At 40.1% G+C, this 22060-nt stretch overlaps 1 protein-coding gene across 3 annotated transcripts in view; it reads left to right on the top strand.

Annotated features, from left to right (window-relative positions):
* Window positions 1-19795, top strand: part of TBC1D8B (TBC1 domain family member 8B) — a 32444-nt gene extending 12649 nt beyond the window's left edge. The window contains exons 5-21 of one of the 3 annotated variants that reach the window (XM_054169322.1): window positions 1-241; window positions 1641-1848; window positions 3436-3603; window positions 3901-4050; window positions 6019-6169; window positions 7472-7686; window positions 8126-8243; window positions 8922-9207; window positions 10487-10616; window positions 13311-13409; window positions 14543-14611; window positions 14808-15048; window positions 16486-16551; window positions 16856-16939; window positions 18026-18082; window positions 18414-18511; window positions 18841-19795. In XM_054169322.1, the coding sequence (XP_054025297.1) occupies window positions 1-241; window positions 1641-1848; window positions 3436-3603; window positions 3901-4050; window positions 6019-6169; window positions 7472-7686; window positions 8126-8243; window positions 8922-9207; window positions 10487-10616; window positions 13311-13409; window positions 14543-14611; window positions 14808-15048; window positions 16486-16551; window positions 16856-16939; window positions 18026-18082; window positions 18414-18511; window positions 18841-19251 (2792 nt within the window). In that variant the 3' untranslated portion in view covers window positions 19252-19795. Of the gene's footprint in view, window positions 242-1640; window positions 1849-3435; window positions 3604-3900; window positions 4051-6018; window positions 6170-7471; window positions 7687-8125; window positions 8244-8921; window positions 9208-10486; window positions 10633-13310; window positions 13410-14542; window positions 14612-14807; window positions 15049-16485; window positions 16552-16855; window positions 16940-18025; window positions 18083-18413; window positions 18512-18840 lie in introns of those variants that run through there. The other 2 variants (XM_054169323.1, XR_008462684.1) reach the window with 2 other exon arrangements.
* The last annotated feature ends 2265 nt before the right edge of the window (window positions 19796-22060 follow it).

Below are 22060 nucleotides of genomic sequence, written 5' to 3'. Positions count from 1 at the left end.
TAAAACTTATTATCTCCTGGGATGAAATATCAAAACTCGAGAAAACTTCCAACGTGATTCTGACAGAGAGCATTCATGTGTGTGCCCATGGGGAAGATCACTATTTTTCCATGTTCCTGCACATCAGTGAAACGTTTCTTCTGATGGAGCAGCTGGCAAACTATGCTGTTAGGAGGCTTTTTGACAAGGAGACATTTGAAAATGACGTTGTCCTTCATGACCCCCTGCAGATCACCAAGAGGTAATGCATTACTTAGAGCCTGTCTGGTCTGGGCCCAGTACCTTTTTAGGCAGAGGGGAAGAGAATCCTTGTCTCAAGGAGATATGTAAATGTCAGCAAAACTGGTGTTCTCTTAAACAAGTGTGTCGTTAAAATTTGGGAGCAAAGCAATGTGAGGCATTGCCATTTATTGTTACTTTGCAGAGTCAAGAATCTATATGAAGGCAGGAAGTGATTCAGACCTTCAGAGCTGGTCTTCACCTACAGGTTTTATGGTAGTTTGATTTTTTCAAAAGGTCTTCTAGCAGCATTTAGCATCAGAAAATTAAAAATGGAGCTGCAGTGTCTCCAAAGAGGCCTGATAAAGAAGGCTAAAGTGGAGAATAAGTCCTTTAATAGACATCTGTGAATCATAATTGCATGGCTTTTCTGCCACTGGAGATGGGTGTTAAAATCAATCAGTTGCAGATGATTGCATGGATTTCCTTGTCTACAGTAATATTTTAGGTTATGGGAAAGATGTGTGTGTAAGTAATCTGACATTTAGGGTTATGCCTTCTTAAAGAAGGTGTGTGATTATTGTGTGTAGTAATTCTTACAGCTTTTCACATATTCAGATACTCAGATTCTCGTTGGTGGAGCACAGCTATTTACTGTGAAAAGTAACACGGAAAAGCAATTCTGCTGTTAGGCAATGAAAGTCACATAAAGAGACTAAATCTTTGTTGGAAAATGTTACTTACTTGAAAATCAGGAATTATCATAAGCCACTTTTCTAATAATTGTTCCTACTTAAAGCTACATGCACCTTTCATTTAAGGGAAAAAATCTATTTCTTTTTATAGCACATTGCTAATAAAACCTGGTTTAGGTTCTATTTCTTGGGTAATTGATACTGTAGTTCGGCAGCAATGCTGGAGAGGGACGTTGCTCTACAACCAAACATTTCTGGCTGCAGTTAACCTGTGAAGAATTAGCTCATGGCAGGTGTTTACAGGATGTGCTACGTGTAATTGACCTTCTGTCATGCCAAAACTTGTTTCAGGTTTAAATGGGCTCTTCCGATGGGTGGGGAGACAGCAAATAAGGCTATTAGTATGTTTTTTCCTGCACTTCCTTTAGGTCCTGATTCAGCAAAGTGCTTTGAGTTGTAAGAACATGCTTGAATCTATTTCTGCTTAGTGAGGTGTTTAAATACTACATTTAGTAGGTGTATGTAGATAGATGTGGCCCTGCACTTTGTTGCCTCTCCAAGTGAAACATTGAATCCTCCAGCTTAACCCCACAGATTATGTTTTACTGTCTTTTCCCAAGGTATTTTTACTTTTTGTACTTGTAAAGACATTTTGAACTGACTTAATTTTTTTTCTTTTCTCTCTCCTACACTGTTGTTGTTTTTTTTTGCTTGTTTTAAATCTAGAGGCCTAGAGAGCCGTGCCCACAGTGAGCAGTTTAGTGCATTCTTCAGGCTACCCAAAGAAGAGACATTGAAAGAAGTTCATGAGTGCTTCTTATGGGTTCCATTCAGTCATTACAATACCCATGGGAAAATGTGCATTTCAGAAAACTACATCTGCTTTGCTAGCCAGGATGGCAGCCTGTGCACTGTAATCATTCCATTAAGAGAGGTAATGCAAACTACAAGTCAGAGCTAGTTACACCAGAGGTTTTTGCACACACTTTGTGTAGTTAAATGTCAATTTAGCAGCTTTTCATTAGAGTGTGCTTACTTTACATGATGTCATACATCTCCCCTTACCTTGGATACTGCATATTGGAATTCTGGTTTTAGGTTTATGTAACTGCTTTCATGTTTCAGCTTTGTTTCCTGTATCCTCCTTCCCTTTTCTATTTACTCTGACTTCTGTAGCTAGGTGCAGAATCCAAATTTTTTAATACTTCTTCTTTTAAATGAAAAAGCCTATGCTTAATTCTTGAAGTTGAGTTGATAAGCGAGTCTCAACATAGAAAGTAACAAATTGCAGAGGGTATGGAATCTCGAAATTACTAACCATGCTGCTTTGTGCTTTTCTTAGCTCAGTAGTGCAATTCTACAACAGTTGGGCAGTGGTCGCTGCTCAGAAGTCTATGGAAAAATCCATTGACAGTCATCAATGAACAAGTATCAATGCCACTGTATCAGTCTGAGCAGAGTGTGTAGGGACCATATTGTGAAGGACAGAGAACTTATATTTCTATAGAGTACTGTAGCTAGATTGTGGAGTTAAATTGTGGAAAAGAAAACCCTTCTCCATTTGCCTCTTGACTTCATGTGATCTGGGCCATTTTCACATTTCAGTCTTCCAGTGTTAAAAGCTTTTCATCTGCACCCAGACATAATTTACAGTAGCCCAAAAATTAGACAGGTTCTTTAATTGCTCTACACACTCTGTGTACACACTGCCTGACATGAGACACCTGACACAGTGGGGTGAGCTTAGCTAACTTCAGCAATACACTTGGAGTTCCCCACCTAGACAAAGAAATTTGTTTTATTGTCTGTAAATAGTCCTGCAAACAATAGAGACTTCCAATACCTATGAAAAACAAGAAGAGGCTGTGTTAGAGAAGCTGGCTCTGAATTTGTTCCTGTGGATTGTCTCTGTCTTCTGTCCTCACTAGTCGCTCTATCAGACTGCAGTTACTTTATTTCATGGTCTTTAATTCTTTACCTATAAGAATGTAAAAGCACTGGCAGTGACAGTTAGGCTGGCTGTTCATGGTTGTCTCAGTTACATTATTAAAGTGTATTAACTGTTGTAATCTGTAGCTGTTCCATCATGGCAATTAAAATCAGCTCCAACTGTCATGTGTTATGACAGCTGTCTTTGAAAGGGTATTCTCAGTGGAAATTCATTCCTGTGAAACTTATTTCATTTGATTACTTGCAAAAGCTGTGTTTTGTCTGCTTGGTAAGAATAAAATAACAGCTTCAGCAGGTAGGAGGCAAGGTTTTGAAATAAGCTCAACACTCACAGCTGGGAAAACCTTTTCAAAGATATTTGGTACTCTGTTGAAAATCTGTTGCATAATATTTAATACCTTGTGTTAAATAGCTCCAGACCACTGAGCCTTGAAGTAATGAGTTTGTTACTTGCCATACTAATTCTGCTGGTGTGGTGCTTTGTACTACTGTTTCATGGGCATGTGCATTTTGAATAGGTTTTCTCTTTTGGGAAATTTGTTTCCTAATTAATGTATCCTTGCATCTGTAGGTTACAGGGGTGGATAAGGCAGATCCAGCCAACAGAGGAATCAGCATCAGTACCAAAGGAAAAACAGCTTTTCGTTTCACAGAGGTTAGAGATTTTGAACAGCTGGTGGCCAAGCTCAGAATGAAGTGCAATGCAACTGCAAGTCCACAGCACATCATAAATCCAGAGGTGTGTGCATGGTCAGGTCTCCCTGTCTACTACAGTTCTCATTATGAATATTGGTCTTTTAATAATAAAGTTTTTTGTCTACAGAGATGCATATTTTTCAGGTGCAGCCTCCTGAAAACCCAGCTGTGCAGAGCCTGTATTTATTTCATTTATTTTGGAAGCCTGTATTTGATACCAGTAAATTTAAAATAGTGAACTGTGATGGTCCAGAAGCAAAATGGTTTCTGGTATTACTGCTGCCTCTTGAAGGATTGTTTGGCATTTATAACTAGCACTGATATTTATTTCCTTTTCAAGGTTACAGCCAGCTCTGCCTCTGACAGCCCAAAGGATTTGGATGGAGGACCATCAAAGATGGGTCAGAGAGATAACAGCAAAACTGTCGGTACAGAAGCTCTGATGACTGTCTACCATCCTCAGGATGCTGAGAATCTAGACTCTAAAATGGTAAGGGATAAAATAGCCAGCAGATTTTTGGCATCAAACTGAAAAGGACTGAAGTATATTCAAAAAGTATTCCAGCAAGGCTGATGATTTATTCTGGGGCTTTGCCCGTCTTTCAACTGCATTTTCTGTGTTTGGAGTCCAGAGGATACTTCTGCATGTTTCCATTCAATTTTCTGCTCATCTTGTTTAATAATGGTGTCTTATCTTCAGGAGCTAATTCCTCCTGCTTTTTCCACCCCTCAGGGCTGCTTGTTTTGTCATGGTTGTTTCTTTTCTATCTGAATTTTCAAGATACAAAGGCACTACAAGCTCTTTGGAGGCAAGGATAATGTTACGGAGAAACTGACTTAATTTCTTCCTTGCTTTGTTCCTCTGCACATCTGTCTAACAAAGTTATGCTCTGGAGAATGTTTCTTTAATTACTTTTGCAGTAGGACCTCCTATTTTTGTTTCTCCATAGTTTGTGCAAGAGGACAGAAAGGTTGTATTTTAAAATGAAATATTTCAGCAGAACTAGATAAATTAAGATATGACATGTTCAATGTCAGAAATACCAGAAAATAGACATCCTTTGGGCAGGAGAAAAAGGAATCCAGGGTTTTACATTCTGCCTTTTATAGTATCTTAAACAAAAATGGACACAATCTACTTTTCAGCACCTTCAATTGCTTTAACGACATTAAATCTTACTGCTGCATGCACAGAAAATGGAGTGGCAACATTCATGCTGTCTTGGTCCTGGAGTCTCACTTGAGCTGGGGCACCCATCATCACTTGCTTTGCTTCAGAGAAATTGAATTGCGTTTTGGGTGCATAATCAATAATGTATTAGTAATCTTGTACTTTACAAAGGATCTATTTCACTGTTCCTGCTATCTCTGCCTCTTTCTACTCTGCAGGTAAAATGCCTGCAACTTCTGTCTTGTCTGAATAGGGAGTTTCTTGCCAGTTTTCAGTTTGTGAAGCAGGTTTTGCTTACATTCTGGTCTTGTTGAAGTTCACATGCGTACACCGATGCCCTCTATGTTGACAGGAATTGCTGCCTTGTAAAAATCCAGTTGATAAATATTTGATTAAATGTAAAACCTCTATGGGCATAAGTGGTTTTCAGCTAATAGTTCCCCTCCTTAATCCAAGCTGTGCAGAACAAAGTCTTCTTCCTGATTATTGATTCTCTCCTGGTGCTGTTTGGAACTCATGCAAATAAACTGATGAAAGACTGAGAAACTGTTGGAGAATAACAGCACTGATGTCATGGCATCCCTCTGTGTGCTTCCCACCATTTTTAGCCATTCTGTTCCAAATCTGTCAACTAACATAATGCAACAAAGCATGATGAATCAAAAAAAAAAAAGGAAGCAACCTGTTCTGCCTGTTGAGTTTCTGTGGGATATTATTTCATCTGTAACAGTTAGTACATTTTTATTGCTGTTAGCAAAGAACAGTTAGTAGACATGTTGAAATTGAAATATGTTAATTTGTCAGAGTGACTAAGCAGGTGTCTCTGATAGTGAGTTGACTTTGCAGATAGCTTGATTTCTTTGTGCCATCATTGCCAAATAAATAGTTTTTCTCGTAGTTTTTCTTACAGACCTCTCAAATTAGCACACAGAAACCTACCACCGCACATGAAGTCTGAACCTTCTCTTCACTCTGGTTTTCCTGGTTGTCTTTTCTACTGCTTTCATTTAATGTTATCTTTTTTTCTTCTATTGATTTACTCTTTACCCAGAAAATGTTACACTGTTTATCCAAAAGGAACAAAAATTGGGATAGTTTCAAATTGACCTTGCACTATGCACTGTTCTGATTTGCATCAGCATTCATTTCACACATCAATATGCATGCCAGTGCTGTTATTTCTAGTTTACATGAACACAACTGAAAGCAAGACTTGGTTCTATTCTCTTAAACCTAAGGGAAATCTTCCAGTTTACTTAATGCTTGTTTGTCCTCTGCTTTTCATAGCTGAAAGAAAAAATGAAGGAACAGTCCTGGAACATCCTCTTTGTGGAACGGGGACATGGTGTCAGTATGTTTCGAACAAAGAAGACTCGAGACCTGGTTGTAAGAGGGATCCCAGAGGCATTAAGAGGAGAGCTCTGGCTACTCTTCTCAGGTATTGCAGAGCAAGTACAATTGAATCATTTTGTGCATTCTGCTGTGTGAATGTTCTAGTTACTGCCAGCATGCACTCTGACAAAAAATGCCTTTATGTCTGGCAATTTACCCAAATCTTTCTGAAGAAGGACACTTCAGAATGATGAATAGGATAATTTTGTTGTGCATTCATTGAAACAAAACCTACACCTGCTTCTTTTACAGCAAACTCCACCATAAAATAATGATAGGAATATGTCCCCTGTTGCAGGGGACAATCGGTTTTGGCAATGCCTCTTCACTTGCTGAAAAGAAAAACATGTTTGTGGGACTGTATTTGAATTGTTCTGATTTAAACTTTCTGAGACAGTGTTACCAGACACACACGCACATTTATTCCTGGTAGAGATTTTGGCCTCCATTATTGGCAGCTCTTTTGCTATATGCTGTTGCTTAGCTTAAAGAATGAGAGGTACAGGACTTACGGACATTCTTGTACCTATGGGATCTCCTGCCAAAGCTATTAGTGTGCTTTTGTGACTTTCTTCTGTGTAACACGTGTGTGTCAGAGCACTTAACCTGAGTTAATTTGAGGCTCAGGGAATTAAGACACTGCTTTACAACACCTCTGTGTGCTTTCTGTTTCAGTTCTTTGGAACACTTAGAGAATCAGCAGCCACTGGCTTGATCAGGGTAATACAGGAAGCCTGTGTCAGATTCAGAAAATGAAATGCAGATTTTGAGGAGGCCACCTTATCTGCTAGTTGTACTTGCTGAGTTGCCCTGAACAGACATTTCTGCTGTGCCAGAGGATCTATTTATCAAAACAAACATATTTTACATTCTTCATTCAGCTTTACATGTGAACACTGATATATCCTTGCTAGTGTTCTTGCAGTATTTACATAGGCACTTATGCTTCTGTTACCAGATTGATCCAAGACAGGGTCTTGGAAGATGCTCACATAAAAGTTATGGAGTTAAGTAGGTAAATATCAATCCTTTGCCTAGTTTTTCTAATGTGTTCCCAGCTCTACAAACAGAAAGTTACCATGTCTGCCAGAAAACCTGAGACAAAAAAAAAAGTCAAAATCAACTTCATATTGAAAAGTGACTTAGATGTCCTCCAAGCCTCATCATATTTCACTTTTCTGTTTTTGTTTCAGAGTAATTCCATTAATTTCAGTAGAATTACTCTGAGGCATCACTGCAGTAATCTGGAGGTTCATGAGGTACCTCAGAAGTCACCAAAAATTCTTACACAAATTGCAGACAATCATGTAAATACTTTACTGTTGTTCTAATACTGTGCAATTGGCAGGTGCTGTGAATGACATGGCATCCAACCCTGGATATTACACTGAGCTGGTGGAAAAGTCCTTAGGAACCTGCACTTTAGCTACTGATGAAATTGAACGAGATTTACGTCGCTCCTTACCTGAGCATCCTGCTTTCCAAAGTGACACAGGAATTTCTGCACTCCGAAGAGTTCTTACAGCTTATGCATACAGGAATCCTCAGATTGGATATTGTCAGGTACAGCAGTTTTGATACTCTTAGTGTTGGTTGTCTAAGTCTTAGCTCATGATGGCAGTATAGTGGCACTTACAAAATCAATCACATATATGTACATGATGGTTTCTTGGTCAGGGGTTCATGCTGCTTATTTCATCCCACTTAAGTAACATGAGTTTAAGCATTGTACTTGAATTTGTTGCTAAATGCTGTCGTGTTCACTTCACACATGCCTCTGCATTCTTACTAGATTTTTAGTACTTATAAATGTTTGTATGTAGTTTCAATACTATGCCCTGTATTCAATAATATAGAGGGAAGAGTTTTATACTGGATGTGGCTGTCAGTTACCTTGGTGCTCTAAACCCATGATGTACAGTGCTTTCAGGAATATAAAATCAATAAAGGACCACAGTTGTGTTTCCTAGTAAATGCTCCCTTTCCTGCTTCAATGTTACAGGCAATGAATATTTTGACATCAGTACTTCTGCTGTATGCCAAAGAGGAGGAAGCATTCTGGCTTTTGGTTGCTGTGTGTGAAAGGATGTTACCCGATTATTACAATCGGCGCATCATCGGTAACCTCCTCCTGTCTGTTTACCTGTCTGGAACTGAATGTCAGTGATCATTCGTTAAGAACAAATGTAAGGAGTGAGTGAGCTGAAAGCTGAACAGCAGAGAGAAGCTGTGGTATTTGGTTCATTATTGTGAGGTAAAAAATGGAAGCTACAGAGAACATCGAGACTCCCCCTTCCCAGGAGTAGGATTTTCAAATAATGATCTCTAGGCATAACTACTCAGGAAACAGTCAATTAGACTATTCTACTGTTCTTTTGGAATGCCAGCTGTAATTCATGCTAGCTATTTGAAACTCAGTCAGTTTAAATAAGGGAAAAATGGGTTCCTCCAGCTCCAGACTTAGCCTTTGAATTCATCCTCACTACTTGCAGATGTATGTGCTTAAAGAAAACTGGATGTGAAGTTTCTCTCTAAATGCAGAGAAGATATACTGTCAAGGGGGGATGATTGAAAGTAGCACCCATAAAAGTGCAAATACACTTTACAGCAAACAGCAAGGCTCTGGACCCATGTGTAGGGTGGATTGCTTCCAGCAGAGGGGACAAAGGCAGTGGTTCCATCCAGCCAGGCCTGTGCTTGATTTAAAAACAAAATTGCATTAAGACAGGGACTTTATTTCCAGCCAGTGCTCTCTGTATTAAGATTTGGGTGGTGGTTTTGTTATCCTTCCCCTGCAGGTGCCTTGGTAGATCAGGCAGTGTTTGAGGAGCTCATCAGGGTTCATCTGCCTCAGTTGACAGACCACATGACGGACATGACTTTTTTCTCCTCGGTGTCTCTCTCCTGGTTCCTTACCCTTTTTATCAGTGTGCTGCCTATTGAAAGTGCAGTCAATGTGGTGGACTGTTTCTTCTATGATGGAATAAAGGCAATCTTGCAGCTGGGTCTCGCAGTGCTGGAATACAACATGGAGAAGTTGCTGGCTTGCAAGGATGATGCTGAAGCAGTCACCGTTCTCAACAGGTACCGGTGTAACTGTGATTCTTACAGGTTGTGTAGCAGCTGCTATAATTGCAGAGAATTCCTTGAGTTGGAAGAGACCTTAAAGATCAACTAGTTCAAACCCCTCTGCCATGAGCAGGGACACCTTCCACTAGACCAGGTTGCTTAAAGTGTCGTCCAGCTTGGTCTTAATTCCAGGGAAGGGATGTCCACAGCTTCTCTGGACAACCCGTTCCAGTGTCTCACGACCCTCATAGTGAAGAACTTCTTCCTAATGTCTAATCTGGCAAATGACTGTGATATGGGAATCACCAAGTTATGACTGTTAAACACTGATAATAAGAATTTCTTTTAAGTGAGAATTTTAAATGTTTTAAATGTGTTTGAACAGGTTAAAAGTGACAGAATTGATGTAAGTTTTATTTTAAGAGACCATGCAGCCTGATACTTACCATAAAACCTAGCTGGACTAATGTAAATATTTAGCACTTAGAAAGCCAAGCAGTAAGAGTACATTTATCCAGTTTAAACATATTAAAATTTAAAATGTGTGGTGAAATTTTAATTTTCACTTGAACCAAACAGGTACTGTTTCCACTTGACACCCACAATTTTAGTGGTTATAATGAACTCCTTTTGAACTCTTGCTTTCAGAATCTGATCTGGCACTAACACATCTGTTGCACAGTCAATCCAGCCTGCAGCATGCTGGCATATTTAAAAAGAATGATTACAGTAGTTTGCCTCTCCTCAAGAAAAAGGAAGCTATCAGTCCATAGACATGAGATCCTTGATCTTGGCAAAGGAACTGGCCATCCTCCCTGATGGTTCCTTTTAGACTGGTTATGTAGTTGTAACGAATAGATAGAGATCAAACATGTCTTGTTTTATCCTTCTGCAGGAATTAAAATTGCCTTGGTCACAGGTCAGAACAAGCCTCTTTTCCCCTCTCCCAGTTATGCAGTACAACCTTGCTAGAGGGATTAGAGAACCAGAGGAATGCTGAGTAGAAATGACCTTGTCAAGTCTCTAGTCTAGCTTCCCACTCAAAAGAGGCTTATTGCTAGCTCTAGATCAAATCAGCCATGTTATTGGCTAGCTGGGTCTTAAAAAATCCTAAAGCTTGAAGCTCTACAACTTCTCTGGATAGCAAGTTCCCACATTTATCTGTTACTATTACAGCATATTAGTGCTACTCATGTTGATAGGCTTTGCTATTTCCTGTTCTCTTCAGTAGATGCTGATGTTAATCATTCTGTTGTGATAAAGTGTTCTTGCTCTGTGTGTTTGCTTTGTGCAGATTTTTTGACAGTGTCACTAACAAAGACAGTCCTTTGCCTCCAGCTGTGCAGCAGGGCTCCAACCTCAGCGATACGAAGAGTGACCATCCAAAAGTGGACATTACTGATTTGATCCGAGAGTCAAATGAAGTATGTGTTCTTGTGGGTATGTTTTCACATCCTGTGCAGTGCCTACATTGCATGGGCTACTTTAAAAACAGTGCAGCTGCAATGTACAAGCTAGAGTAGGAAATCTGTTTAATCTGTCTAGATTGGCTGAAATTGAGCCCTGTAGTTTGTTAATCCTCACAGAAAACCTTGTAGGTTATTGAACTGTTTTTATGGTTTTTTCCAAACTGTTTGGAATTTGCTTGCTAGGCTGTCCTGAGAAGACTTCCTGAGGTTTACCCCAGTTCATCCATTGCCATACCTCACTGATGTTATTAGTGTGCCAGTTAAATGACAAAGTACAGCAGAAACAGCCCTCATGTTCACCAGCTTGAGACTGATTACTGCACACTGCTGACAGTGGTAACATTTGACATAACAACCCCTGCAGGAAGCTGTGTACTTGAGTAGTTTAGTGTATGGGGTAGATGACTGTTTAGAGATGGATCAGGAAAACCAGTTATGATCTTTGAGCACATTCTTTGAATGTGCAAGTTTGATTTCTGCAGTATCTAGCTTCATAGCTCTGCACTTGGGAGGAAAGAGTCTGGCTTCTCTTTCCCCTTTGTCCTCAGATTTTCATGTCCTGGGCATGATTTGTATCAGACTGTTAATGCATTTGTAGCTAGGCTTCTGCTCAGCCCATCTGAAGTGAAAAGAAAGCTGAAATAAGAGATTTGTTCACATTTTGGTTTTTTCCATAGTCTGATTTATTTTATCTATATGGAAGTGTTTTGGTTTGGTTTGGTTTGGTTTGTTTTTTCCCTGACTTTCTGTAATATGTTTTGACTGAAAGACCCACAATACATCACTTTTGGAAAAATGTCCTGGCCTTGACCTGAAAAAGATAACTGTAACTCATAACTTAGGGATTCCCTCCATTGATTTTTACTGAGAAGAGAGCTTGCCTTTAGTTAGGTGAACAAAGATAAGACATTCAAGTTCTCTTAAAGTGTCTTTATAGCCTTGGGCTAATTGTATAAGAAGTCTATACTGTTACTATCACTATTGTTTCACAAGAATGATAGTAAAATGCTTTTGAGATTCTTGTAAGAACAGTTGCAAACTGTTATGGGTCTTTCTTGTCATAGGGAGACCTCATAGTGACAATGAATGCTTGCAGAATAAAGAACATTGTATTCAGAAGTGCAAGCTGAAGGTTTCACAGAGGTGGAGTCATTACTGAAACAAAGAACAAAAGAAACTTGCTTTCTTCTCCTGCCTTTGCAGTTAGGTGATGGGACCAAAGCCATAGCCTCTGATTTGATAAGGCTTTTGAGCACTAATTTGGGCAGATCCTTGAACCTGTATCTCCCACTTCCAAGCTGACAGCCCCATTCCTAGGCAGGTATCCCCATTTCTGTCTCATAGCCCCTTTTTTAAATGCCTTTTTTTTTAGTTTAGTTGAAACTGAATTTCTTCAGTGCTGGTAAGTTTCACAACCCTTTAATTGAGAACTGCTGATACAAAGAGTCAATGTCCTGCTTCCCATTTTGACCAGACAGTTAATTTCAACACCAATGAATGGTTTTATTTTCATTTCACTGGGGAAATAAAACAAATTTTGCAAGGGGCAGATTGCTGCAATGGAGCATGGTCATTCTGCAGATAGGTCTAGTTACAAATCATGAATAAGTGAACAGAGTTGTCCTTTGTGATGCTGGTGCTTTGCGCTGGTCTTCACAAGATAAATGAGATTAAGTGGAAAAAATCTGGAGTAGACTTTTGAATTCATGTTTCCTGCCTTTATGATACAGGCATAAATGCAAGACCTATTCTGTAGCAGTCTAATCAGGTATGAAGAGGATGTGTTTAGCGAGGGAATGGAAGAACGTGCCCATTTTATCGCACCACACTAATTCAGAGTTAGATTATACATCTTATTTATAGTCATACTGAGGCCATTGCACAATATCAGTGCCTGGAAGCCAGACCAGTGAATGAGTTATGATTCAGAGTTGCAGTTTCTCTCTGCTTCCTCTTTGTTTCAAGTCAGAAGTATGTTGTCTTCACAGGAACATAGATATACAGTTGCGGAAGAGAACTCCAAAGGTCAGGCAATTCAACTCCTTGTCCAGCATACACTCAGATCATCCTAGAAAAAATGTCTAATGTTGCTAAAATTCTTCAATAAAAGAGAATCTGCAAAAACTTCAGTTCATTGTTAGGATTCTCTTCCTTTCTCAGAAAATATCCTATTATCCAGTATACTTCTTGGATGCTCGTGAAGCGCTACCAAGGGTACTCAATTGCAGCTTTCTCTGCAGCTCCTTGTTGATATTAGATTGTTGTTCTTCAGCTTTTACCCTTTCAACTCTGATTATTCTTTTTCCTACTTTCAGCACTAGCAGTTCCTGTAACATCAAAACTTCTGTGCTCAGACTCTCTATGGCTGTGTTGCAGTTTTTCATAACTTGTAGTCACCAACTGATAGCAAAGCTGGTGTAAAATCCCTTCCCTTGTCTTCCCATGCAGTGGACTGTTCCAGTTTCTTCTTTCTCCATCAGTCCTTTTGCACTGGTTAGGGTGAATGTTAGTGCTAATTTTGCTCAGAATTTCTAGGATCTTCCTTTGTGCCCATGCTTGTATTGTACTTAGATGCAAGAAGGACAAAAATATTTGCTTAGGTGTACCTTAGCAACAGTCAATTTCATGTAGCAATGCCTTTCTTCTTAGAGATATGGTGATATTCGCTATGAGGATGTTGAGAGCATGCGCTGCAGGAACAGACTTTATGTCATCCAGACATTAGAAGCCACAACCAAACAGAATGTGGTGAGTGACTTGGAAGAGCTAAACCCTTCCTTCTGATAAAATTAATTCCCTTTTGGAAAATTCTCAGGACAGCCACATTTTCCAGGGCCAAATGCATAATTTTATATACTGAAATCTGCGTGGTCTGCAGGGTGTCTGTTAGCCAAGGTTCAGCCTGTGTGGTTTCAGTCTGTGAATCACAGCAAGACTCTGTGGTCTTGTGTTACAAATTGCACCCATCACAGACAACTTCTAAAGGCTGGCATATTTCTGACACTTTGCATTAACAGGCTGACCTATATTTCCATTGACTGTTGTTAAATTGTTAATGCCTTTCTCTTAGAGGCATAGAACCCTGTAAAATGTCAACAGTGCTACAGTGAAATGGTTCCTCACCTGCATTTTTACTCAGGGAAACAATGCCAAATGCCTCTGAAGAGATTATTGTTGTACTGCAGTCAACAAGGGTTGCTTTTTGTCTGTGGTGGGAGTGGGTGTCCAGTAATGCGTGCATGTTGTGGTAGCTGCCAGTATCTTCCATGAAGTTCAGACTCTTGAATGAAGGTGGAGGTTGCAAGGTGCTTCCTTTGCCTGTTTTCTTCAGTGGCTCATTTCTGATAACTGATGATAATAGCAGTCTATTTTAAACAAGCAGCATTTCTTTCTGTGGTAAATGTGGCTTGTAGCAAGTGATCCTTAATGATGTTGGTTGTGCTAAGGGGATCGCTCTTGCACTTTATTCACTCTATTGTGAAGATGGACCCTGGCCTGGTAGCTGACTTTTGCTTTTAAAAGCTGTGAACATTTTTTGAAATTATTTTTAAAAATTATTAGAAAAAAAAATTATTTGAAAAATGAGGGTTCAGCTTCACTCTTGAGAGCTGAACATGCATATGCCCATTATAAAAGAAGCTGTATGTCCCAGTTTTCATAGTGTAGGCTCAGTGTATACAAGCTTGAAGCTTCTTTTTGGGGGGGGAGAAAGAATTTCTCTCTGTTTATAATCATCTGATTGCTTTAAAAAAGAAGTTCTATGCTTACTCCTAATTGCAACATGCCAAAACCTGGAATATTCAATTCTAATGTGAAGTTAAGTCTCCCATAGCTTTATTTTACAAGACTCATTGCTTAATTTTCATTTAATTTTGTTGTAGCTGCGTGTTGTGTCCCAGGATGTGAAATTCAGCCCTACTGATCTTGAAGAGCTTTATGAATTATTTAAGGTAATGTGCCATGTGCCTCACTTACCACCTAAATGGTGGGCTGTGTTATGGGTATGAAACAGTTTTAACTAGATAAGGTAAAAGCTGGATTCAGCGTAAGTTTTACATGTCAGCTTTAAATCAAATTACATGGCTAACTTCCCGTGGGAGACAGCTGTTGTTTCAGAAACTGTAACCTTTTATCTTTCCATTGCAGAAGGAGCACTTTCTTTCCTGCTACTGGAAAGTCAATAGTCCTGTCTTGCAACATCATGATGCCAGCCTGCCGTATCTTGACCAGTATCGGATTGATTGCCAGCAGTTCAGGCTTCTCTGTCGCCTCTTGAGCCCCTGGTCACACTGTGCCAACAGAGACTCGCTTGCCCTGTGGACATTCAGACTGATGGATGAGAACTCCCACTGCCTTATAAACTTCAAACAATTTGCCTGTGTTCTTGGTATGAGAATAATGTGGACATGTAGCACATTCACAAGAGAAAGACATCTTGGAGTAGTCCTGGAGTGTATCATCTTCCATATGCTATACAAAGAGACTAAGGAGACTAGCCCTTTAACCTAGGGTCAGATAGTTGGATTTTAATCACAGAATATGTCTGGTTGGAGGAGACCTCTAAGATCATCCAGTCCAACTCTCAACCCAGCACTGAAACGTCAACACTAAACCACATCCCTAAGCACCAGGTCCACATGCCACTTGAAAACCCCTAGGGACGGAGAGTCCACCACTGCCCTTGGCAGACCATTCCAATGTTTGAGAACCCTTTCAGGGAAGAAATATTTCCTAACAGCCAGCCTGAACCTCCCCTGGTGCAGCTTGTAACTGTTTCCTCTAGCCCTGTTGCTTGTCATCAGGGAGAAGAGGCTGCCCCCTCCTTGCACCAACCTCCCTTCAGGTAGTTGTAGAGAGTGATGAGGTCTACCCTCAGCCTCCTCTTCTCCAGACTGAACAACCCCACTCCCTCAGAGGCAGGCTTCTCGTAGGCCATGTGCTCCAGGCCCTTGATGAGCTTGGTTGCCCTTCTCTGCACACGCTCCAGCACCTCAATGTCCTTCCTGTAGCCCGGGCCCCAGAACTGATCACAATACTCAAGGTGTGGTGTCACCAGCGCTGAGTACAAGGGGGTGATCGCCTCCCTGTTCCCTCAATCATGTGATACTAAATGCAAAGGCTGTTTAAATGGCAAGCCAAGTGTTCAAAGTATATTTATAACTTTGAAGGCAGAAGCTCCACTATTTAGGTGAATGATAAAGACCTAACTTACAGAACTGTGCTTTTATTCTTGTTTCACCATGAAATAGCTAACAGAGGGCTTTACAAACTAGTAAATTTTCTGAAATGTTAATCCCCTGGAGAAAAATCTCCTGTTGGAGAGGAAATTTAAATACAGCTTTATCATCAAAATACCAGAAAATTAGGAAATGTTATGATCTCATTGCCCAGCTTGTTTGGTTGATGATAAATGCTTCCTCATACTAAGCCATCTCATACACAGATCATGCAAGAGGACAAATGTCCTATGTCTCTGGGGAACTGAAAGTTATGACTCTGTTCATCTTGATTTCAAAGTGGTATTGTTCAAGAAACAAAAAATTAAGGGAAAATGCTGAGAAAAGTTTAAGTGCTGTATTTCTTTAGTACTGTGGTCTCATTGTAGCAAATCATAGACATTATTAGTGTTTCCATCAGTGTAGGCAAACCTCAGACACAGCTGCAGGTGAAAGTGCCTTCCTTAAGCTTCACATCTAATTTTATTCCCTGTAAGGTATGACACATCTCCAGTTCCAACCTCCCTGGGTTGTATTTCTTTAGGTGAAAGGAGTTTTTTAAAGTTTGGTCCAGTTGAACAGACTGTCTTGCCTCTTTCTTCTGACAGATACCATGTATAATGGAAGTTTCACTGACAAACTCAAGCTGCTTTTTAAGTTGCACATTCCTCCAGGTAAGTGAGAAGAGGTGGCATCTGGGGAGGCCTTTTCCTGGCTTTTATAATCTTTGCATGTGGATTTTTATCCTTAGCTTTACTTTTCTTCCTGTTGTCACCAGTCCTGGGTACAATGCAGCCCAATAGCTCTAAAACAGATGTGTGTTTCTTCTAGAGTGATCTGTTCTTTGGGGACAACTTAATCTGCTCCAACAACTTACCTTCACAGGGATCTTTTGTCTTTACAAAGCTTTTGGGTTTTATCACAGCTGTGGTAATGCTTGGGTGCTTCAAAACTTCTTTATTCATTCATTTATTGCAGCATTTACTGAAGTAGAATCTCTGAGCCCTTCCAAAGGTGATGATCTTTCAAGAGAAGAATTGATACACTTCAGTCAACTCACTGGTAAGCTCCACAGAGCAAGGATTTGCCTGCACAGTATTAAGGAGTCTATTAATTATCTTATGGTAAAAAATGGGGAGGTGTTGTGGCCGTAAAAAGTAGTAAATCCAGTAAATCATGTCACTGTTAAAAGAATCTTCTGTGAAGAGCTTCTGCAGGTAGCTACATCTTCATTGAGTAGTGCAGAATTTATGGACAGCTAATCTGATGATTGACTTCAAAGGGTGTTTACATGGCAATAGGGGAGTGTATTTGGTCAGGATTTTTCAGCATAGTAGGCAGCCTGTTGCAGTGGTTGTTGAAGTGGTGGCCATTTCGCTTTTGCATTCAAGGCATGAAGGGATAGGGTATTTCCTACCTCAAGAAAACAAATAGGCAAACCCAGAGTTATTTTGAGGCACATAAGGAAACATTTCAAATCCTTTGCTTCCATTTTAGAGCAAGTAAGCTGAAAAATGTTTTGTGAGGTGTAAGTTTAAGAAGATGATAAAATATTGTTTGAAAAGCTGCAGAGTTTTACTTCTTTGCAAGACAGATCCTTTTTGGTTTCTAGAACTATCCAGAAGTACCTTATCTGTAACATATAAGAAATTCTTCAAAGAAAGAGTGATTTGCCATTGGAATGGGCTGCCCAGGGAGGTGGTGGGGTCACCATCACTGGAGGTGTTTAGGAAGAGACTTGATGGGGTGCTTGGTGCCATGGTTTAGTTGATTAGATGGTGTTGGGTGATAGGTTGGACTCAATGATCTCAAAGGTCTTTTCCAACCTGGTTAATTCTATTCTATTCTATTTGGGTACTGTTCTCACCACTGTTCAAGACATGGGCCATGAACAAGATGAAGATTATTTGCTTGATATAATTGATTGCTTTTTCTTTGTTGATCTCCTGTCTCATGATGGCTTCTATTTTTAAAGAGAGTATACAGAGATTACCATGTGGTTTCTTCTTGGCCTAATGTGTGTTGAGAACACAGGGGTTGGTGAGGGTCTTGCTTCTTAAAGAAGGAGTTTTTGATATAAGGAAATGAACCATTGCCCCTTCTTTCCCAAATAAATAACTCCTCCTTTTTTCTCCTCCTAAACTGTAGCTTCATCTGTTGGGGATAGTCTCGAAAGTGACTCTTTAAAGGGCAGCCCAGAAAAAGGTAAAGAATCCTGGATACTCATTAGGTAACTGTGTCTTTAGAGGGAGTAGAGCTAAGTAAGTGCTTGGTGACAAAGTGTGCTGAGTAACATCATCTCTGGGACAGTGCTAATATTAGTTGTTGTTGTTGTTGTTATTATTATTATTATTTGAGGATAGTCCTGGGGGCAAGAGGGTAATATAAACTCTCATCCTGTTGAGTCTGTGGCACAACCATTCTGCTGAGAAGGAATGACACTGATGATGCCACTTCTTTTGCTCATCATCCCTCATGGGAAGCTCTTAGTTCTTCTTCTTGCTTCACTTCTTTGTTCTTTGTTTTTGTCAAAAAGGGAAGGGGAAGGTTGATATCCAGGCATATCTGAAGCAGTGGCAAGATGAACTTATTAAAAAAGAGGAAAACATTAAGGATTTGCCAAGAATGAATCAGGTAACCGTCTGGGTCTTATTTCAGTCTTTGTGACTGCTGTTTATCCTTGAAGTCCTGTTAGTAGTTTTCCAAAGCATTTGTGGGATCCCTTATATGTCAGACTTTCACACTTGGGTGTTTTTAACTGCTGCAACTGTAAGCTTATGAAGAGAGGGACTTACAGGCACACTTAGCATTATCAGGGCTGGTTCACACCCATACGGTCATTAGAGCAGCTCTTGTACCAGATGCCTGTTGGCAGCAGGCACTGGATTGAGATCACAATGTGTAGTAAACCAGGACAGTTATGTTGCTGTACTCTGAACAGTCTCCTCTGCATCTCTCTGTAGTCTCAGTTCATCCAGTTCTCAAAAACTCTGTACAATCTGTTCCACGGGGATCCTGAGGAGGAGCTGTTGTACCAGGCTATAGCAGTGGTTACCAGCCTCCTGCTGAAAATGGAAGAAGTTGGGAGAAAGCTGCAGAGCCCCACATCACCTGTGGAAAGTCCACTTGTCATGATGGAGGTGCCTGCTGAAACGCTCGGAAAGGGACAGACGGAAAGCAGCTCTGAGCAGACTGAAAGTGGTAGAGCACAGAGTTTGAGTGGGAACCATGAATGGTCTTTTGCCTTTGAGCAGATTTTGGCATCCTTATTAAATGAGCCAGCCTTTGTGAGATTTTTTGAGAAACCTCATGACATAAAAGTTAAAATAGAGAGTGCTAAAAATTTACAACTTAAAGCAAGAGCCAGAGTGTAGCTTGCTTTAGCTTTGGCTCTGGATTAACCACATAAAGCACTTAGAAATCAGGCTGTTCATGTGGAAATTGAGTCTGGTGTTTACACAGGGAACAGATTTTGAAGAGTTAGCTTTAAATATCAGATTACTGGTATGTAATGTAAATAAAGATAGCTTGAAGCACAATCACTCTCTTGCATTGTTCATAAGTTTCACTCTTGACAAAAGGACTGAATAATAAATTGTCATTGCCATGTTATTAAAATATGCAGCATTGCTTGGATATACTGGATGTGACTATTGCAAACCTATCTGAATGACAGTTGCTACAGAGGGAAAAGTTGCCCTACTCTCAGTTCCTCTGGTCACAGACACTTGCAGATTCCAGCCCCTGGTCAGCAGTTTGCAGACTGCATCCTCCCAGCCCACGTCTCAGTTTTTGCAACCAGTAAGTGGTTTCCTGCTTTTCTAGCTCAGCCTGCATACAAGTTCTCTTTCCCATCTTCATAGGAATCCTCCTACAATACAGGTGAAAAGAATGGAGCTTGCTTGGTCATCCAGGCTGCACACAGGTGAAAAATATGGTATAGATCATTGAAATCAGGGGAAAGCAGTGGTTAAATCTGTCTGACTACATGGTGGGTGTCAGTCTTGCAAAAGCAGCAATTCCTGGCTGCTTAGGAGCATAGTGATGGAATCTATAGCTTTGCTTGTGTTTGGAAAGCCCAAGTGCAAACCATATTTAACTGCTTCATAGTTAACTGTATGCTGACTGCTGAACTGCTAGGGACACATTGCAGATGCTCCTTTGTCTAGCTTGAGTCCATACCTCAACCTAGTAATTATTTTCAATTTTTCTATAGCTCTTTAGATTATTGCTGCTGTAATAATTTTTCTATCTGCCAGGATTCATGGCTATCCTCTGGAAAATCCTCTGGAATCTGACTTGAAATTTCTAATAGATACAAAATGATGTAGTAAAGATCCTGTGAAAGCAAGCTCTGCTGGTCTTAATGCTGGTAAATGTTGACCCTGAACCTTCAGTGGGTAGAGCTAGAAAGGGTCATAGAGAAAGAGCTTGTATTTTAATAACAACAACAAAATAAACTGGGGCTTTCTGCTAAACTAGTTAAAAATAGCTATTTCAAAAGCCTCTCTGACACTCTTTCTCTGCAGAGCAGCATTATTTTTGTACTGTGCATATTTTTGTAAAGAAGCAGAATGGGTGTGGTGTCCTCACTGAGGTTTTTCTTGCAATACTCATCTAAGTGAAGAACAAAATGAAATTTTACCTTGTGTTACATGCACTGGGTAAAATAGCATCATTGCAATCGGTGTTAAAGTTGCCATGCTGCTTCTACAGACTGTGTTTTTGAACAGGAGCAATGAATTTATGAATTATTTCTTCAACTCCCCCCTCCCCCCCCCTACTCTCAGGTATTAATGTAAAGTTTTATTGAATGAACAGTAACTCCAAAACCTATATAAAACCCATATATGTGGGAAGTGAGAAAGCTTTTTTTTCAGAAGCTTTGCTACAATATAATACTGATTTGTATTTTTATGTGTGAAATAGAAGAACTAATTTAATCCATTCATATGGATGCATTTCTGAGGCAAAAATAGGGCAACACTGTGTTACTTTTAAAATGTATTGACTCACTGCTTTACTAATGTTTTAGAAACACAAAGCAGCTGATAATGGTCCAGTTCAGGGTGTACTCAGATAAGGTTTGCTCAGTGAGTAATTCTTCTGCAACTAGCCATGCCAAAATGAATGGAGCTTCACGGAAACAGAGGCAGCTGCCCATCCAAAAAGTCTTGGTAGGTTTGTAAGGGATATTGTTTATTTCAAGAAGCCATCAAAGCTGTGAACAGTTTGTAAGCAAGGTAGCATAGAAATAAGAAAGTCTTGCAGCTCAATGATAGTTCTTGTTTGAGAGCCAAGATGGTAAGATCTAAGAACCTGCGAGATACAATATCCTTGTGACATTACTTGGTTTGGTTATGCAAAACTGAGCACCTTTATAAAATAGCATTTTCTGTTAGTTGTCAGTCCAAGAGACTGTAGAGCCATTGCCAGTTACCTAGTAGCTGTTGTCAGCTATCATATCTGCCAGCATATATGTAATTATCTACACATAGATTTAAGGTGAGAAGTTATGACATAAAGAACACTAACCTTTATTAACTGCATGTATTTTCTGTTCAAGTTGTTTATATTACCTTCCCCAAAAGGGGAATGTCTTTAAATCATTCCTGCAGGTTGATCCAGCCAGACTAGTCAGAGTGGCCAAGCATCCAGCCTCAGCAGGATGGTGGGTGGAGTAAGGTGGCTTCCAGCAGGCTGGCAGCACTCAGGCAACTGCTTGAGTGGCAGGTTCTTCCTTTTGGAGCCTGTGGATCACAGGTTTATCCTTTGGAGAGAGCTAGACGTAGCCAATGCCAGCTATTTCTGAGAGAGTGATCCAAATGTGTGTGTGCAAGGCTGAGTACACTGTGCTGTACACTGAGGGGCAATTGTGCTTTGCTTGTGATAGAGGAATTGTGGAGTTAGGAGGCTTGCTCCTCTCCTTCCTTTTCCCATTGGGGATAACTGGCAAATGAATATATGCAGGCTTAGTTGACATTGTGGGAGCTAGAACAAGAGAAAACCTTTTCCTCTCTTCCATCCCAAAGGGTGATGCCTTGACTTTAAAGCCTGGGATCATTAGGGACAAAGATCCCTATGCGATACAGGTTTTTGGCCCTCTGAAGTTCTCGTTGATTCAGATGAACCCAGAGCCACCCCGCACTGCGTGAGGAGGCTGTAGGCCTGCACACTTCTGCT

The sequence above is a fragment of the Dryobates pubescens genome, chromosome 18, assembly GCF_014839835.1.
Source record: "Dryobates pubescens isolate bDryPub1 chromosome 18, bDryPub1.pri, whole genome shotgun sequence".
NCBI lineage: Eukaryota > Metazoa > Chordata > Aves > Piciformes > Picidae > Dryobates > Dryobates pubescens.
The sequence above is the reverse complement of the archived record's forward strand: the minus strand, read 5'-3'. Positions and strand labels throughout refer to the sequence as shown.